Consider the following 18537-nt stretch of genomic DNA (forward strand, 5'->3'; position numbering starts at 1 on the left):
GCATTATACCTTAACACGTTCACGACGAGATGAAATGAAACAGATGGATCTTGCACCTGCAAAATGCATTCAAATAAAAACGGAATCGAAATGAGCATTTTCAATGACCGTTAACAACGTACCAAATGCAATTCATGTTAAATTCACTGTTAATCGTCAACCTTCAAAGCTTTTATTCTCGCAAAATGACCTTTGTACTAGAGTAATGCTCTCTCTCTTGTGTTACATTCTTTTCTTTCTTAGTTATGCTTTTCTGTTTTTTCATCATACTTTAGGCGGATTTAAAAAGTTTTTTTTTTCTTTTAAATGTGTGAAATTGTGTTTCTTTGAATAAACACAACAATGCATTGTTTTCAAAACATTGTTGGTGTTCGCCTTGCCCCATTCATGGAGTGCATTCCAAACACATGTCACTACCTCCCAGCAACTGTAAACGTAATTTTGTTCAATTTACATGTGTGTAACTCATATATCAAGTCACTGTGACTTGATGCTACTTACGACACAAATAGCATTTCTTCAGTGTTTTGACAGACAGTTTGCAGTCTGTTTGCTATTAACGTTATCCATTGCTGGTGAAATTGTCATTTACTGAAGTAAAAGCGGTTAGTATTTTTTTGTATCGTATGGAGATAATTTAATTCCCCGTGTAAAAACGTATACTGTATCTGCTAAACATGGCGGCTGTTTCGATGAGGCGTGTCGACAGGGTAACTTCGACGTCGTTTTTAGACGTTCTGGAAGCAGCCATGCCCGAGATGTCCCTCTCTGAAGAGGACAACTTCTTTTTTGAAGCGGTGCGCAGAGGAGATTTCCGTCAAGTGAAAGAATACTTCAAAAGAAAACCTAGCGTTCTCGAAACCGAAGCAGAGAAAGTCAGAGACTCTAAACTGGGGAGTTTCGGTCTCATTCTGGCCGCTCAGCAGGATAACTACGATATAGTAAAGTTTTTGTTATCCCAGGGATATCGTATTGAGGAGCCCCATCCGCGGTCGTGTGTATGCGAAAGCTGTAACGCTATGGGGAGCTTGGAAAAGGCTTTGTACCGTTTGAACGGGTACAGGGCTTTGGCGAGCCCCGTTTATCTGTCTCTGTCGTATCTCGCAGACTGCGAAAAGGAAGAACTTTCGAGTACGTACTCGCGCACCAACGATCCTGTTTATCAGGCGTTTGTGCTCAATGGAAAGCTCGAACGCCTCGCTCGGGAGGAATACGAGTTCAAGAAGGATTATACAAATTTGTCGACACGTTGTGAGGAGTATGCAGTGGCGTTGTTGAATCTGTGCCGTAACATGAAAGAGATCGGCTGCGTCATGACCATGCCTTCCATCAAGGGTCTGGCACATGTGCAGGTCAGGACGGCAAACAAGGCAGCATTGAAGCTGAGTGTGCTGAACTTCGCCATCAAGAACAAGAATGAGAGGGTAAGCAGGCTTTCCAGCCATGATCATTGAATATTTTAGTTATACTTTCCCACTTAACTTTAGTTGTTATCAATAACTGCAGGTCTCAGTGTATTGGATCTGTCTAAACAGCTGCAACATCTGTATCAAATGTCTGGTAATCAATGTTTCGTTTGTAGCTTACATTTTACTCACCGCACTGTGGTTGTCTGGGTAGCTCAGTGATAAAAGCACCTTCCATGAGATCGGGGTGTCGTGGGTTCGAATCCCGCTCGAGGCTTCTGATTTTTTTCCAGACATTTGTTCGGTTAAAATATTGATAGGTATATCAGAGATCACCTCTCTGATGATGAACAATTTGTTCGAAATATGCCGTGCTACGTACAAATATATTCTAGTTTGCACTTTTCAATTTTAATCAAGCCCTTGGTCCTAGCGTATATTAAATTTTTCCTTGTAACATAAATATTTGTCAATTTATTGTCAACTTAATGAAGATACATTACTGCCCTTGCATCGCATAATTCTCAGGCTGAACAAACACTAAAAAAATTAAGACAATAATGTTTTATTGTACAATAGTTAACATCCCTGGCGGTCATTACAAATTCAAAAATTAGCATTGACTTTTTCTCAAATAAGCCACGTCAACTGGCGCATAATATTCACATGCTAATTTCCCAATGCCCCAATGCCTCTCAGCTTCTCTGGATAGTTTTGATAGCTTCTACACACGTAAGAAACGGTCTTATTTTTTTTCTAATCGCATGGTCACTTTTTCCGTTTATGAGAACATAACTTTCAACGTACATTTGAGATGAATAATGAATGTTTATTTTTTCTTGTAGCGGATAATTCGTAAAAAAAATATGGAATATTTATAATTACAATAATATTAGCCCGTTCAGTATTATTCCTTTCGAAGTCAAGATGACATTTAAAATTCAGATTTTAGATTGTAGATTCTTTATGTACAAATGACAGTTTAACCTAACAATCACCTATGAATCGAATAGCATGAAGTAGTCGAAAATTAATCATTTGTAATTGATCAGATCCACGAAATAGTGTTATATTTAAAAAGCTCGATCTGGTATTTTGTTGCGCGTTTCTTTACATAAAACCTCTCTAAAATTTCAAATCCGCAAGGAAAACAAGAATCTTTTTTTGCTGTGAACAAAAATGAATATTCGATCTCCGGAAGAGTTCTCGGAAAGCAATTTTAGCCCTAAATTTGACAATACTTATTAATACATGTATATAAGGGCGCTTCGAGCTATGGGAAATTTACTCGAAGTTGAAGCTCATGCAGGCGAAACCTATGCCAAAAATTCAGGTTGTATAGGACTGTACCCTTTAAATACATACTACATGTGCAGTACACTTGCTAACTAAAAGAGTTAACTATGACCATAGCTAACTATGATAGGACTGTGTCAGTTTTGTCCACTTCACAATCGAGTTTCTGATGTTGTTCTTGTTCTGTGATCTTCTAAATCAGAAATGTTTCCAGTTGCACTTACTGTTAGCAGACAATTTGAAGAAGGCCGCAAAGCTCCCCCTCCAGCTGAATGTACGATGTTCCTTCCAAGTTTTTGTGCGAAAAAATCGTAATACAACTTTCTGACACGAGGGGCAGCGAACACAAACGCCGTGGCAATATACACCCCTTGCAATGTTGTTAAAATTGTGAATGGATACCAGAGGTATTTTGATATTAACATAGCTAGAAAGCCGAATAACCAAGAGAATCCCATAAGAGCTGCAATCCGGGCAAAAATTGGAAGATCGCGTCTTTTTTGGGACTGCTCCGTTAGATTCCTTGTCTGACGATTAGTTTCGCGAATGGCTTTAATCGTTCTAAGAAAATACACAATGTTAAATACCACTGAGAGAGCAACGGGTGTAGTGAAAATGCAAAGATTGGCAACTCTGTTGCTTATCCAACAACCCATTTTCCCGCCGTAGGCAATATAAAGGACGTTTGATTGGTCGAGAGCAGTGCATGTGACAACGAAGATGAGTGCGGGCAGCCAACCAACTGCCATGTGACGCATGACGCGGGCGCGCATTTGGCGCCAAATTCCACGTGACTGGCCCTGGTGCCAGTGCTTGCAAGAAAAGGCGCGCCACGTGTCATAAGCGATAATTGACATCCAGGCAAAAGATACCAGAAAGAAATAGTGAAGCGAAACTGCCAGGGCAGTACAGGAAGCTTTCGAGGTATCTAGAACAGTCGCCAGTAGCCACAGCAAATGAGAAAGTAGCAGAGAAAAAGACAAATTTACTAGATGTATACCTGGAATTGTTTGAAGTTCACTGAAGATATAATAGGTCACCAGTACAATCATCAAAAACGTGATTGATATTGATAATCCTGCAATAGATATCGGTGCTAATAATCTTAAGTCATTGCTTTCTTCTTCCTTCCAGTAAGTTCTCACAAACGAAGTACAAATCCAGACAGAATTGTTGACACCAACATAATAATCTTCCGCTTGGTAAATATTATTCGACACGTTTCGAAAAAGAGATCCATTTGGCAGAATAACATACTCTGGTCGACCTAAAGAAATGTACGTACCCGAGCAGTTCCTCACTAACCTTTCACCACACACCGTAATGTTGCCTTTTGGGATAACAACGCCATCTTTACTCTCTGTTCTTTCGGCGTAGTAATCTTTCTGCCGAAGAATTTCTTTCGACGCTTTCAGAAAAACCATCGATACATTGTTATGAATAATAACGGTGTATTGCGAAGGAGTAAATTCTTGCACTTGTATGCAATTTATCAACCGTGAACTTGCCTTGAAAATCGTGAACGAGACATTGCGAATTACTATCGTTACCTCTTTTGTAAATTCAAAAATTGCTTTGGGCTTTCAAGTTGGTTTCGTTCCGCTCCAACTCAACATCAAGCATAGCGGTGTAGACTTTACTCATTCTGCTTAAAGAGAGAAAGAAAATTTTTGAAGCTTCCAGATTAAATGTATTGGCAAGAGAAGTCACCATGTCATTTCTTCTTATTAAAATTCTATGCGTAGAAGTTAGCCACAGTATTACACGGTACTTGTCGAAATTAGCGACATTTGGCACCCCCATTCTTGCTTTTCGACAGATTTCCAGGTGAACATCGTACACTTTTCCCAAAGGACAGGTTACAGCCACACGTTTTTTTGTTGTATCTAACACATCAAGCAAAACGTTGTATTTATGTCCCGGGCTTCGACCATCAATGTAGCGACTTCGCGGCCCACAGAGAAATTTCGATGCTTTGCCTTTGTTGCATGTGGCACAGAAGATGTTTTTATAATTCTTCATTGTGACGCCATCATACACGATCCGAAAACTGCCATTTTCACATTTTTGAGAATGTGGTGATGCCGTCTGGCAGCTGGAGTATATTGGTGTGCAGTATCTACGATGTTTTTCATCTCGCGCTTTCCACTGAATCCTCAAACAGTATTTGAACAGAAACTTTAAAGCTTCTGAACGAGAAAAATAATGCGGTGGAGTGACACTGCAGGTGACATCAAGCTCAAACGAAGCGATCTCGCTTGCGTTTAATTCCGCGCACTTCGCGCAATGGCGGTTCCTGTAATTGGTTCCTCGCTGGTCCGATACGGGAAGCATGTCGTTGTAATTGTCAACGGTGAGGCTGTAAGGCTGTTCGCACTTTTTTCTCGTCAGATCCGCTGACCACTGTTTTGGGCAGGTTGCTATCATCCAAATTCCCACCGTTTCGATTCCATGGCCAGTTTTTACGCATTTCCATCGCTCATCCGGGGCATCACGGTGCTTTTCCACCAAAACCTCGGATGAAATATTTGCTGGTATTGTTTGCTGGGCAGCTGGTTTGTACGAAGACGACGGCGAAACAATGAATCTCTTAAAAGGTCGAAATGGCACGGTTAAGGGCTGAAGCGTTGCATTGCTAGTTGAAAAATGAAGACGGCACAGTCAGCGAAAATTTTCCCGATTGCCGTACTGAAGTTACCGTTTCGGTCGGCGTCACTTGAGTAGAGTTTGGAAGCGCATCTTGCGGCGGTAACAGATTTGATGTCAAGCAATACTTGTCGTAGTCTGCGCAGCAGTCCATAAATGTTTCGCAGTAAGAATCACAAAAGCACTGCATTCTCGACACCATAGGTCCTAGGTCCCAGTCACTTGAACACCTTCCCAAGCATGAGTACAGCGAAGGCTCCTTGCAAGCAACGACAGGATTCGATTCATCTGCTCCGTATAATTCAGCCTTCTGTACTCTCGCTTTTGATGCAATCAAGATTAACCAAAGAAGTAGAACCCTCATTTTTGCTCGATGATTACCGATGTGTATAAGACGGTGACTGAAAATGTCGTGATAAAAGCTTTTCTGAACGCTAAGAACAACTTTTTGCGATCTTTTTGTCCCGGAGAACACTTGATAGTGCACAGGCAACTGGCCTAATAATCTACTGGAAAAGATAATTGTTTTCTCAAAAAAAAATCAAAAGCAAACATAAGAGCCAACGATATATTGCATTAGCTTCTTGTTTGCACATCGGTTTTGTTTGCTCATCTGTACTCAATTTCTTTTGATGAAGATTGCATTAGAACAATACATTGCTAAGAGAATGTAATGAATGCTTTCCTGTAATAAAGTTGAAGAACCTTTTGACCTTCTTGTACATGCCACAGTTTAGCTTAAAATGGTGGAACTTTAATTAACTATGATTTCACTTCAAGATACTATCAGAGCAGGTGTATTTTTAGTTTATGTTATCTCAGAATCGAATTTCTTTTCAGTTTATTACAGCTTTGACAATAGCTTTATTTGTCAATTACACATATAGAAAGGGAAAAGGATTTTTAGCATTTTAAATACACTTCAAGCACTCGGCGTATTTATAACGAATTTTATGTTATTTTTTGTGTGAGCGTAACTCTCCGACATTTTCTAAAAGGAAAATAGCCATCAGTTGAGGTATAATTAAATTTCATATCTTATTCGTAATTTCGCTTCATTTACATTGGACGTTTTCATCGGTTTGGTAAGTCTAGAAATTGGCCAATACAAGCCAATATTAGGAGATCTAGACTGAAAAAGATTAAATTAAAAATAGGTATCTAGGGGCCTCACAGGCATCGCTTATTACGAAATATTCTCTGAAAAAACTAACTGCTAATTTCCGGATTTATTATCTGTCGATACTCTTTTACAGCTAAGTGTGAAAACCTGTTCAAATATTCTTAAAAGAAAAAGAATTCTTGAATAATAAAAAAAAGCTAGAATAATAGTGGTACGCAATGTCATAGCTTCGCTTTATTTTATCTTGCTTTTTTAATCGCCTTGCGACATGTAGCGTTTTTATTAAATCAACAGTCGTTACTATTTTAAATGGTATTAGAAAATAACACTACGAATTACGAATTGAGTTCCTTAGACTGAAAAAATTAATTTCCGAAAGTGTTATTCAGTGAAATCGTTAATAGCTATCTACCTAAACCTGTTCAAACTGATTTACATTTTTTAAAGGGTAGAATAAAAGCAACAAATAATTGTCAGAGCTCAATGATTTCCTTCTTTTTTTACTTCTCTTTTATAATAAATGTGACTTTTAGACCAGATTTTATTATCTTCTGTCTGAGTTTTTCTTAAAAAGATATTTTGCTGTATTATCTGCTTATCCTGAAAAAAATATTTTTTTTGAGTAGAAAGGCTGACTGCTTGTCTTGAAAGCCTACGGGGAAATTGACTCTAAATGAGCCCATCTCTTTGCATAGGACACAAAGACTTAGTCTCGAATTGTGTGCATTGTCGAAAAACTTCTTTAGACAGCTCTCTTTTTATGTGTTAATTAACATGGTTTTTGTCTTTCTCTATAGTTCGTAGCTCATCCTTACTCTCAGCTAATGCTCAACGCGGTGTTGTATCAAGACTTTGACGAGCACTGGTTTTATCGGCGAACAATCACCAAAGTTGCCTTTGTGGTGCTATACACGATCCTTTTGCCCTTGTGGTCCATTGTGTACCTCATTACACCACATACCAAGCTGTCTCAGAAACTGGCTACACCGCTGGCCAAATTCCTCAGTCATACGGGCTCCTTTTGTTGGTTCTTGATCATTTTGGTTTTATCCGCGGTGCAAGACAAGCTTGGAATTTCACTGCTGCAGATTTCCTGGATAGGTATAAAGACTTATTATTATTACTTTTTTTGAAAAAAACAAGTTTCAAAACAACTTCATTTTTAATCCACTGGTAATCCACAGGGGCAGATGCAGCTTCATCTCAGCACTGAGACCCGAGATCTCCCTCCCCCCCCCCCCCCCCCCCCCTCCATTCCCCATAGTAGCGACCTTTAGATTGGACAGTACGCGATTGAGTACGATTTCGAGTTTTCAAATCAAATTCGCGTGCCCGTAACGCCGTATGTGCTAGTAATGGCTGAACGTGTTCTTTTAGAACTAAGCAATCACTGTTGACAACCTTTACATGAGTTGTTCAGCCAATAACATCACGGCTAAACTGACCAACTACGTTTAGTTTCAACGGACCAGACTCAACACCAAGGATCAGTTTCAACAACATCGACGACAAACACCTTCCACTGACTAAGAGTCAGTGTCACCAACAATAGTTAATACTAAGGACTACCCTCATGCACCGAGAGGATCACACTATACGACTATATTTCGGATTGAAACCATTTACTATGTTATTTATTGTTCGTTAACATTAACGTAAACTGATAAAAACCAAAACATATTTTGCAATGACACTAAGCAGTGTACTCAGTCAAACTGAAAATCGGCACGTCATGGTGTAAGTTAAAAAACACAGGCAAGTTTTTTTTATTCTCTTGCAGATATTTTGACTGGTATGTGGGTAGTGGGTCTCACGTTTGAGGAGATTAAAGAATTCCACAGACAGGGAAGAGAGCGCTACTTTGCGCAGTGGTGGAATTTTGTTACTATTTTGATGCTTCTCTTCTTTTACCTGGCGGGATTATTCTGGCTCCTGGGCTCCTCGGCTTTAGCAGTTAACGATGACGCATATTCACTGAAATATGTCGTTAAAAGCATCACAAGAGATTCAGCCTTTCACTTCTTGCTTGTTTCCAACAGGTACTTATTGAAACACAGATGTTTACAGCGAAGCTTAACCAATCAGAAAAAATATTTCTTTTCAACCAATCGATCGGAAACAAAGTAGAGAGCATACGTGATATGACGATTTGGCTCACACGACTTTCCCGCGCTTTTCCCGTGATCTGATTGGTTAACTGTATCTTTGGCAGCTGTAGTAATAATCCTATTATAGGCACACTTCTGACATGTGTTTAACTGACAGTTTAAAGACGGAATCCGTCAGAAAATCGAGAAATATTCGTTTTAGTTGGACAAAAACCAAGTACAAGAATAATGTAAATCTTATTGCGTTATTTTCTACCCATTTAAAAAGCTAGATGTAAATAATTATCCGTGATAACACCAACAACAATTTCTCAACAGAGCCTGAGAAAATAAATTTCAAAGTTCAGATTAACCATGTAAAATATAGGTAAAATCTTACGTGTAGCTAGTTTGTAAGCGAAATTCAGTGAAATTCAGTGAAACTTGAAATTTGTTTTCGATGTTTGGTGTTGTTAGAAATGATTTCTTTTGATAAGATATTTGAAACAGTAACACAGAAGTTTGCAATAATTTTGGTACATAATTTTGTCCAATTTATACTCGAAGTCCTGGCGGATTCCGTCTTTTAAAATGCTTTGAAAGACGGAGATTTTCAAAACATGGGTATAGGAGAGTTTTAACTTTCCTAAGCTAAGAAGCGTCTTAATATTCTTAGACTCATCTCGTTTCTCGATGGACTTTCCGATCGTACAGGGAGGGGGGGGGGGGGGCAGAATGGGATAAGCTCCGACCTGATGGGCCACTTGGCTCTTGTGCAGACTTTACCTACCTACCTCCCTAACGCATGTTTATTCTTTCATTTCTCTTCCCAGCTTTTTCTCGATTGCGTTCTTGGTTAGCTTTTTTCACTTATCTAACTCGTTTCAAGTGAACAGTAATATTGGTCCCCTCCAGCTGTCATTGATGAAGATGTGTCAAGATGTCGGCAAGTTCTTGCTGTTGTTCCTTCTGGTGTTCTTGTCGTTTTCCATGGCCATCCGTAAAGTTTACTCCCAATTTGAACAGATCGTGAGTCTACAGCCCGCCGCAGTGGCCAAAGATATTAGAGCTGTCCATGAATTCTCGGGGTAAGTCAGTTTTTATTGTTATTGATATACTTGATCATTCGGAGAAAGAGGGTCGTTTTTCAGGGCAAATCCTCCTTTTAAACCGGCTACGTAACGGACAACACATTTTGAAAAAATTGGCAACTTTTTTTAAGAAAGTCAACTGTAATCTGTTTTGATCTTCGTCAGTTGAAATCATTCTTGTTTATTTTCGCGTTTTTATTACTCCTTTGTTGTTTTTCTATGTTAGACATCTCTTATTTTGAGGTTTGTTATTGTTTGTTTGTCATTTGTTATTGTTATTGAGGTTTGTTATGACTGGATGCGCGCCTCGCTATCTTAGCGATCAGTTCACCACCCGCAACAAAATCACCAAACGTGCGACCCGGAACTGCCAGCTTTTAAATATTCCCCTTTTTAAATCTGCCTCTGGTCAAAGAACATTTCATTATAGAACAGTGAACATTTGGAACAATCTCACACCGACCTTAAAAATTAACTCTTAAAACTATTTTATCTTTTAAATTTCATTTAAAATCAAAATTAATGGAGGAGTTTTTAACATAGATTAATTAGAAGTAATGCATTTTATCCAAATTTTTATCATTGTAACTTTTTATCATTGTAATGTTTACCGATTGTAGTTTTTATAATTTTAAAATTCTTATTCATATTGTAATTTATTGTCACTGAAAAGCCCCGTAAGGGGAGTGTCAAATTAGAGTATTGTATTGTAATTTGCCCATAATTTTTTTTTTTTTTAATTGCAACACAACGACATTCTTACAAACGAAACTTACATTACTTACAAACACTAACGGCACATGCTACATTACAACTGCTTCTGCTAAACAACAATAAATATCATATATAGCTGATCTATTTACATTCTTGCTCTACTACTTACTTACTTACTTAATAACTGTTTTACAAAACTGTCCACTTAGAGATGTAAATTTACAAATAATTCTCTTAAGTAACATAGCCAAAACGTAGCTTATATCAACTGAATTAATCAAGTAATTAAAGAGGGGAAAACAAAATGCTAAAAAAATAAAATAATAAGACTATCTTAAATTGCTAGAAAAAAATGCCATTTATTCTCAAAATCTTTCACTTTATCAGACGTGGCTGCGATATATTTCTCTAGCTTCATCTTTTCCCGCACAAGAGAGACGAAATCTTGAAACTGGAACTTAATAGTATCTAATGCTTTAACATATATAAAATACTTGCCTAACATGATGAGATGGTTGAGAGCTAAACAGTGAGTGTGACTGCGAATAATTCCGAACATGACGTCTAACTCCGAAAGACTCAATTTCGTGTTACTTAAAAACGAATACCACTCTTGGAATTTATTCCAAAAAGAGGTTGCCTGCGGGCAGTGAATAAACATATGCCATATGGTTTGACACTCAGAAGGACAAAAAGGGCAGAAAGGGGAGGCAACTTTTTTCATTTTGTGTAACAGGTTGTTCGTTGGTAAGATTTGATGAATAATTTTGTATTGGAACATAACTAATTTTATTTCTTTCGTGGCTCTGAATGGTAATAGGTATAGTTTATTTAGGTCCTTCTTCTCGACCCCGCATGCTAAAAGTTTTTTCTCAGAAGTAGGTGGGGGTAGGTTTTCAAGGTCTAACAGCATGTCATATATTATTTTGCAAGACAGTGAACACTTTGAGGCATTTGAGGCAGCTGGGGCCTCAGAATTTTCTCCGAGCAGCGTTTTCCAACTTTTGGGAATAGAGGAAAGAAGGCTATAATATTGCAAAAAGTTACATTTGACTTTGTATTTATTGCGAAAAGAATGAAAAGAAAGAAAGCGATTTTCACCGGAGTCCCAAAGATCAGATATTTGCTTTATTCCTGCTCGAAACCAAAGGGGGTACCGTATCACTTTCCCATTCACAGTTATAAATCTGTTGTTCCAGATCATCTGTGAAAGTACCTCAGTTTTATTAATGGGCGTGACTGCTGCAATATCCTGCCAGTAATAAATAATTCGTTTGTAGAATTCAGGTAAATGCTTATCGAGGTCAAGGAGTTTATAATCATAATTGCATTTAAACAGTTCTGTGCCGCCAACACCAGCTAGGAGTAATTTTGGTATATATTGCCATGGTGCATCAGAGTTCGAACATAGTCGTTTGACCGAGTTAAGCTTTAACGCTTTGTCGAAAATAGAAAAGTCCCTCATGCCCAGGCCACCAGTATTTTTTTGCCTGATTAGAGTGGTCTTTTTTATTTTGGCTGGTTTGTGGTTCCAAATAAAGTCGAATGTGATTTTGTCGACTTCTTTGGCAAAATCTCTTGGGGTTTCCATAACGCTGCAGATAAACACGAGTTTTGAGAGTGCCAACGTTTTAACTATGTTTATCTTGCCATATATGAATAGGTCTCTGCGAGACCACATATTTAAAGTTTTCTTTAACGATACCAATTTTTCATGAAAGTTTTTCCTCTCAGAAACTTCAAGATCGTACGAAAAATGTACTCCAAGCGCATAAACTGGTTCACTGTCCATTCGAAGATTATGAATTGTATCTTTTCTGTAGCGCATAGAGCCGAGCCATAGCAATTCAGATTTTGTTTGGTTAATTTTTAGACCAGAGCAACTTTCAAAAAGTAATAGTAAATCAAATAAATTGGCCACTGACTGGGCATCAGAAAGAAGTGCAGTTGTGTCATCTGCATATTGCGAAAGCTTGACTTCTCTATGTTCTTGTATCTTAATTCCTTTTATTTGGTTCGATCGTCTGATACGTTGCGCCAGTATTTCCATGGCGATAACGAACAATGTGCCTGAAAGTGGGCACCCCTGTCGCACCCCACGTTCCAGTTGAAAGTGTTTTGACGCGTGACCGTTATTCAATACGCAACTCGAGATGTTCCTATAAAACACTTTAATCCACTGACGAAGGTCAGGGCCGAAATTAAAAGTTTCAAGACATTTATGAATAAAATTCCACTCAATCGAGTCGAAGGCTTTTTCAAAGTCTAAGAACACTGCAACGCCTGGGATATCCTTCTGTTTAGTGAAATGCATTGTGTCTGCTATTAACCTGATGCTCTCCCCGATAAACCTTCCTTTTACGTACCCAGATTGGCCAGGGTGGATTATGTTAGGTAAGATTTTTTCCAAACGCAGAGCAATAGTTTTTGTCGCAATTTTGTAGTCCACATTCAGTAACGATACAGGTCGCCAATTTTTTAAGTATTCCGTGTTCTTTTTCTTTTTTGGAATTAAAGATATGATACCTTGACGTTGAGAAATAGAAAGACTACCATTTTGGAAGGCGTAATTGAAGCTATTTACCATATAAGAACCTAGTATATCCCAAAAGTAACGATAAAATTCAGGGGTGAGGCCATCCGTGCCCGGCGCTTTATTGTTTTCCATAAATTTTAACGCACGCTCACATTCACCAATAGACATAGCGCCTTCGCAAGTTTTCGCCATCTCTTCCGATAATGCATTTTCGGTTTCAAAGAACTCATTAAAATCAGGGCAATCTGGGTCAGTATTTGTTGACGTATGTATTTGTCTGAAAAAACGCTCTTCTTCCTCAAGGATGTCTTTGGGGTTTGTTATTTTGTTGTCGTCATTGATGATTAAAGACGTTATATGTTTCTTTCTGTGGTTCGTTTTTTCTAAGTTATAAAAATATTTGCTGTTTCTCTCGCCGTGCTCGTACCAGCGCGCTCTGCTGCGTACGATTGTCCCTCTTGTCCTAACAGTTGCAATTTTAGAAAGTTTGGATTTTACTCTTTCCAACTCGATTTTGAGCGAATCGTTGTAAGATGTCTGAAGCTCGGTCTGTATTTTCGTCATTTCTGACAAAAGAGCTATCTCATCATCGCGTTTTCGCTTAGCTTTTTTTTTCGAAAATTTTATTGTGAATGCTCTGATTTCCATTTTAATAATCTCCCATGCGACTCCGATTCGTTTAATTTTAACTTGTTAGAAATGGCAAGAGTAACAGACAACGGGGAAAAACTAGGGAACAGGCGCTTTGGAAGGTAGTGCTATAGCCTTACCAATTTGTTTGTTGGGATGATTTTTTATGGTTCCAGATAACATGGATAGTGTATGGATTTTACCACTTGAAAGAAACAAAACAAGTCTACTCTTGCAAATCGCTTCCACAAAGTCCTTTCAGCCCTACCACTTTAAAATGGTCTCCGCGATCCTTGGCGACTGAACACCCACATCTCCCTCGTCAGGCTTCAGCTAGTCATCGCCATGGCCTCATAAGAGCCCATGCCGTTGCCTAGCAAAATTATTACAAATGACGCGGCTTCAGTAGATTCAACTTGCCTAAACTTCACTACTGCTTTATGTGTTGTGAATTTACATGTTAAGAGAATCTAATGCTTGTGTAGTGGGGTATAACATGAGCCTTAATAAAATTGATGTAAGTCTGCTTACATGTCACTCATCTGTTTTTTGTTCCTTTGTTGTGTTTTATAGCTTGTCAGCAGGCCTTAGGAAGCTTTTCTGGGCGTTATTTGACAAAACCGACCTCGAAGATTTTGAAATTAACTCAAAGGAATTCTTTGTGACTCAGACGACTGGCGAGACCATATTTGCTTTTTTCAACATCGTCGCCATTTTGATCTCCCTCAACATGCTCATTGCAATGATGTCGAACTCATTTCAACAAATAGCGGTGAGTATAAATATTATAAGATGAAAAAATTATCGGAAATTAAACTAAAGGCGATTGCCCGAACGCAAGAAGATTTTTTTTGGATTACCATTTTCACTTAGCGCGGGGCGTATACTATACCGGGGTTTTGTTCATCAGTGCAACGCAGGCGCGGGGCGTAACCGACAGGGCCTGAATGTGTTCGGATTTTTGCCCTCTTAGGTTAAGATAATGTCTTCAAGGTGGTGTTTTCAAATTAGATTCTCTGTCGTTTTTCGTCGGTTTTGCATTAAGAAAATGGAAAGTTGTAAGTAGTTTGAACCCAGAAGTATCAGTAGGCCATCTTGTTTGATCGCTCGGGTTCGAGGATAACTCCCGCTTTGCTTGTTGGAACATCATTTCATTAGAAAACAGCTGAGATAATGAAGTGAAATTAAAAAAAATAATTACCTGTCTGGCATCGGGCACTAAATTTGCGTACCCTTTGGTCTGAGATGGATTAGGAAAATGTCTTTAAAGGGTTACCGGTAATTTGTATGTAGTTACTTTCAAAGAGGACACTTTTGTTTTAACTTTTTTTAATCTTTACTTTGCTAGGATGATGCTGACATCCAATGGAAGTTTTCTAGAACAGGCATGTGGATGCAATACGTTGATAAGGGTAGTGTCGTTCCGCCCCCGTTTAACCTCTTGCCCAGCGCGAAGAAATTCTTTGAACTCTTCCAACGCTGTTACGACTGGATCAAATCTAAAAAGGTACGTACGACACTAACACCTTTTTTTACTCGCCCTCGATCACAAATCGTTTCTCTTAGGCTCTCGCGGGTGGCAACTTAAGTGCCTGTCGTCTCTACCTGTTTACTCCCCCCCCCCCCCCACACCGCCTCGGGGCACTCACCTCCGCCCCGAGGTCAAAATCCTTATCCTTTTACATACCGTCTGGTAGAAAATGGTAACCCTTTTACACACCTACAGTAGGGATACTACCTTTTCTTATCTAAGGTTTTCACATAAATAAACACTAAAATAGATTGATTTGAAAGGTCTTTTAAAATACATAAATGACGTACCCTTTTCTATACGACCACTCTTGGATTCCCTGCCCTTTTGTATACCTCCACAGTGGGAAATGTACCCCTTTCGGGCTGACCGTTCCCGTGTAGAGCACTTTAGGGGGGGGGGGGGGGCACCCCTGTAAGAAGTTACTACTAGGATTTACGGAGCTGCTATAGAGCGGTTTTCACTTGAGTGTCGAAAGTAATTTGCGTTTGCTTTGATTTTGCATTACTACGCTTAGTGATTGGCTTAAAAATCTCGCGCCACTTTCTCAGCCAATCAGGAGTAAAACCAAAACCAATCGTGACTCGCTCGCGCACGTTTTCCCGCGCTTCGTACCAGCTACATGCCTATTTGCTTCGTGTTTTGATTGGTTCACTGGAATGTCTGTGTCCTTTGTGATTGGCCAGAGTAATTACTTTGGTTTTGGTTTTACGACACTCAATTGAAAACTGCTCTATACACTTAATATATTCACTTAATTTGATGTTTTACTGCATTGCGTATTTATTCGCTGTTTGTGGCTCTAATGCGTCAAGTCTTGATATTTACTAGAGAGAGAGTTACGATGATCTAGATTCGAGTGAAGAAGAGATTGTAGAAGATGAAGATGTACTTGAGGTAAATAAGAAATCAGCTGAAAATATACTATCTAAACCTGAAATTAAAAGATGTCTATCTCGGTGATCTTAAGAAACTCTTCCAGCATACCTGAGCTCATAAAGAGAAAAAAATCTTTAATTTTGTATGATTAATTACAAAGGCCAGCAAAAGAAATAGCAGACCATATTGAAATTTATTCGCCATAGCACAACATTTCTCAAGTGGTGCTTTTCAGCAACGATTCTGCCCGTTTTTCCGATTGTTGAATTTCAATTTCTGTCCATAAAAACAGTTCCGATGATATTAATTTTATTTTACGATAACAGTCATTTGCCATAAGCTCGTGTGATTAACAATTTTGTTGAGTTAATTTTCTTGTATATTCTTCTATTTTTATAGCGTGAGAAAGTGCTCAAGAACCTCATTGATCGGTACTTTTTCAGCTCTCGTCAAGCTAAAGAACGACTGCTGCTTAACAATGCACTCAAAGCTTTTGGAACAACTAGTCAGGTGAGTGACGTCATAAATCTACGTCATAACTATGACGTCATGGAAAAACAGACTCTCGCAAGGCAAATCGGGGACTACCGATGATACGCATGCGTTTGAACAAAAGAAAACATCCGACATAAGCACAAAAAGTACAAAGGAATTTTGTTTCATTCAATCCAACGCAAAACCCTTGATAAAGAGCCGGGAATTTTCTTGCGGGATCAAACTGCTATTTTTCTCGTAAATTTCATTTTTTAAAAACAAATGTGGGTACAATAAAGTGTGTTGTCGTTGATGTTGTTGTTGTTTTTGTTGTTGCTGTTGTCGCCTGGTGGGTGACCGCTTTATGCACCATTGGCCTTTTTTTAACAAAATACAGGTTTCTCGCCAGACTTAGGAAAACTGAATTGTCTTATAGAAAAGCAGAGGTAGAGCATACCTGCTGATTATCCACTGAACTTCTTAATGTTTGCATAGAGGTTTTGAGTGCATTCTGTTCTTCTTGCAGGAGGAACCGAAGGACGAATCAGCAGCTCCCGAAGAGCAAAAGCCAAAACCATTGGGATGGCTGAGTCGCTTACAACAAAAATGAAAATCGTTTTTAAGTTTAATTGCAAAAATAGGGTGCATAACACCAGTACAGTGAAATTCTATTTCTCGAACCTCCAAGGAAAACGAAAAATGGTTCGAGAATTCAGGGGTAAAGCTGTAAAACTGCATGAGTTAAAGGGCTATGTCACCTTTGGATTTTAACAGATTTTTTAAAAACACAAATTTATATTTGTGTCGTAGGAAACCTAAAAAATAATGGACCATTTTTATTAACAATTGCTATTTTAGAGCACTAAAACTGTTTAAAAGCGCGTTTGGCTAGCCAGCATTTCGCGCGCCTTCAAGAAAAATCGATATTTATAGGCGAAGTTTGATTTCTTTCCCAAATAAAAGTTATATCTTCCGTTAAATGTTTTAAGACGATGTTTTTTTATGGGTAAAGTTACCTACCACTTATTTCAGAACAGTTTAGACCAAAAAACTGCAAAATCCCCGTGACATAGTCCCTTTAAGCAAATCCAAGGGAAATGACTTTTGGTTTGGGATCGGCATTGAAAATTTGAAAAATTTGAAAAAGTTAGGCAAACGTTTTCAAATTGTCTCCGCGCGTCTTCGAAATATCCATTTTTATAGCCGTACCGTTAAATATTCCTTTAGATGTTCAAAGATAATATTTATTTAGGGTTTAGTTGCCTACCATTAATTTCAGAACAGTTTATAAAAAATCTGCGAAATCCCCGTGACGTAGTCCCTTAAAAATCCTGAGTAATTCAGATTCAGTTTGTTTTACACCTAAAAGAGGTTTCGTAACCGAATTTGAAGCTTTTATGCGACGTTCGTTGCTGGAACAGTGAATGGTCCATACCGTGAGTCTACTTCATTTAAGCATTTTTATGACATCTCTGTTTTTAAGTCACAACAACTTGAATTCTTTTTGCAGCCGATGGAAGGGTGCTGGCGCTATGTTATTTGCTTCAGAAGGGGTCAGAAATATTTATTTTTGATGTGTTTTTTCTTGCTTACATGGATTAAAAGAAGAAATATCTGGTTACTTTGTTGTTTTTCTTTTCCTATTAGATTCTCAATGGGTGGCTTATTGAGACCATTGCCATTAACTTTCATAACCGAGTTAATGCATTATGTAAACTAATTAACAGGGATGTAAATTTTGAAACATAAATCGTAATTGAGAGCAGTTAGAAACCAGGCTAAAAACCAGGCAAATAACGCAATTAAGCTCGCAAAGAAACGCTTTGTTTCTGACAACCTTGAAGCCAACAAAGGTAATTCGCGCAAAACATGGAAAGTTATCAACGAGCTAACTTCGCGTAACAGTGCATGGTAAGTCGGCTAATATTTTGGAAATCAAAGCTGATAACAGAATAGTTAGTAACCCGATGGAAATAGCTGAAACTATTAACGAACATTTCTCAAATCACGGTCGCGCAAGTATTGGCACAAGATATTCCTGTTGTCGATGTAAATCCCGAGTCTTACTTGGAGCCCACAGATCGTTCGTTTACTCCGCAAGTTCCGAGTGTAAATTCTGTTTTT

At 38.5% G+C, this 18537-nt stretch overlaps 2 protein-coding genes across 2 annotated transcripts; one reads left to right on the plus strand and one right to left on the minus strand.

Moving 5' to 3' along the window:
• The first annotated feature begins 465 nt into the window (after positions 1-465).
• Positions 466-17192, plus strand: LOC144667028 (transient-receptor-potential-like protein). Its single transcript, XM_078528446.1, has 9 exons — positions 466-1424; positions 7269-7572; positions 8252-8510; positions 9392-9646; positions 14103-14301; positions 14878-15036; positions 15892-15957; positions 16339-16449; positions 16940-17192. The coding sequence occupies exons 1-9, from the start codon at positions 678-680 to the stop codon at positions 17021-17023; spliced, it is 2184 nt and encodes a 727-aa protein (XP_078384572.1). The 5' UTR covers positions 466-677; the 3' UTR covers positions 17024-17192.
• LOC144642825 (uncharacterized) lies at positions 2849-5957 on the minus strand. Its single transcript, XM_078501950.1, has 3 exons — positions 5401-5957; positions 4343-5291; positions 2849-4110 (listed from the first exon to the last, which is right to left on the minus strand). Exons 1-3 carry the CDS (start codon positions 5710-5712, stop codon positions 2855-2857), a joined length of 2517 nt encoding a protein of 838 aa, XP_078358076.1. The 5' UTR covers positions 5713-5957; the 3' UTR covers positions 2849-2854.
• Positions 17193-18537: the final 1345 nt, after the last annotated feature.

This window comes from Oculina patagonica, chromosome 1, assembly GCF_052425735.1.
Source record: "Oculina patagonica isolate OP01 chromosome 1, crgOcupat, whole genome shotgun sequence".
Lineage (NCBI taxonomy): Eukaryota > Metazoa > Cnidaria > Anthozoa > Scleractinia > Oculinidae > Oculina > Oculina patagonica.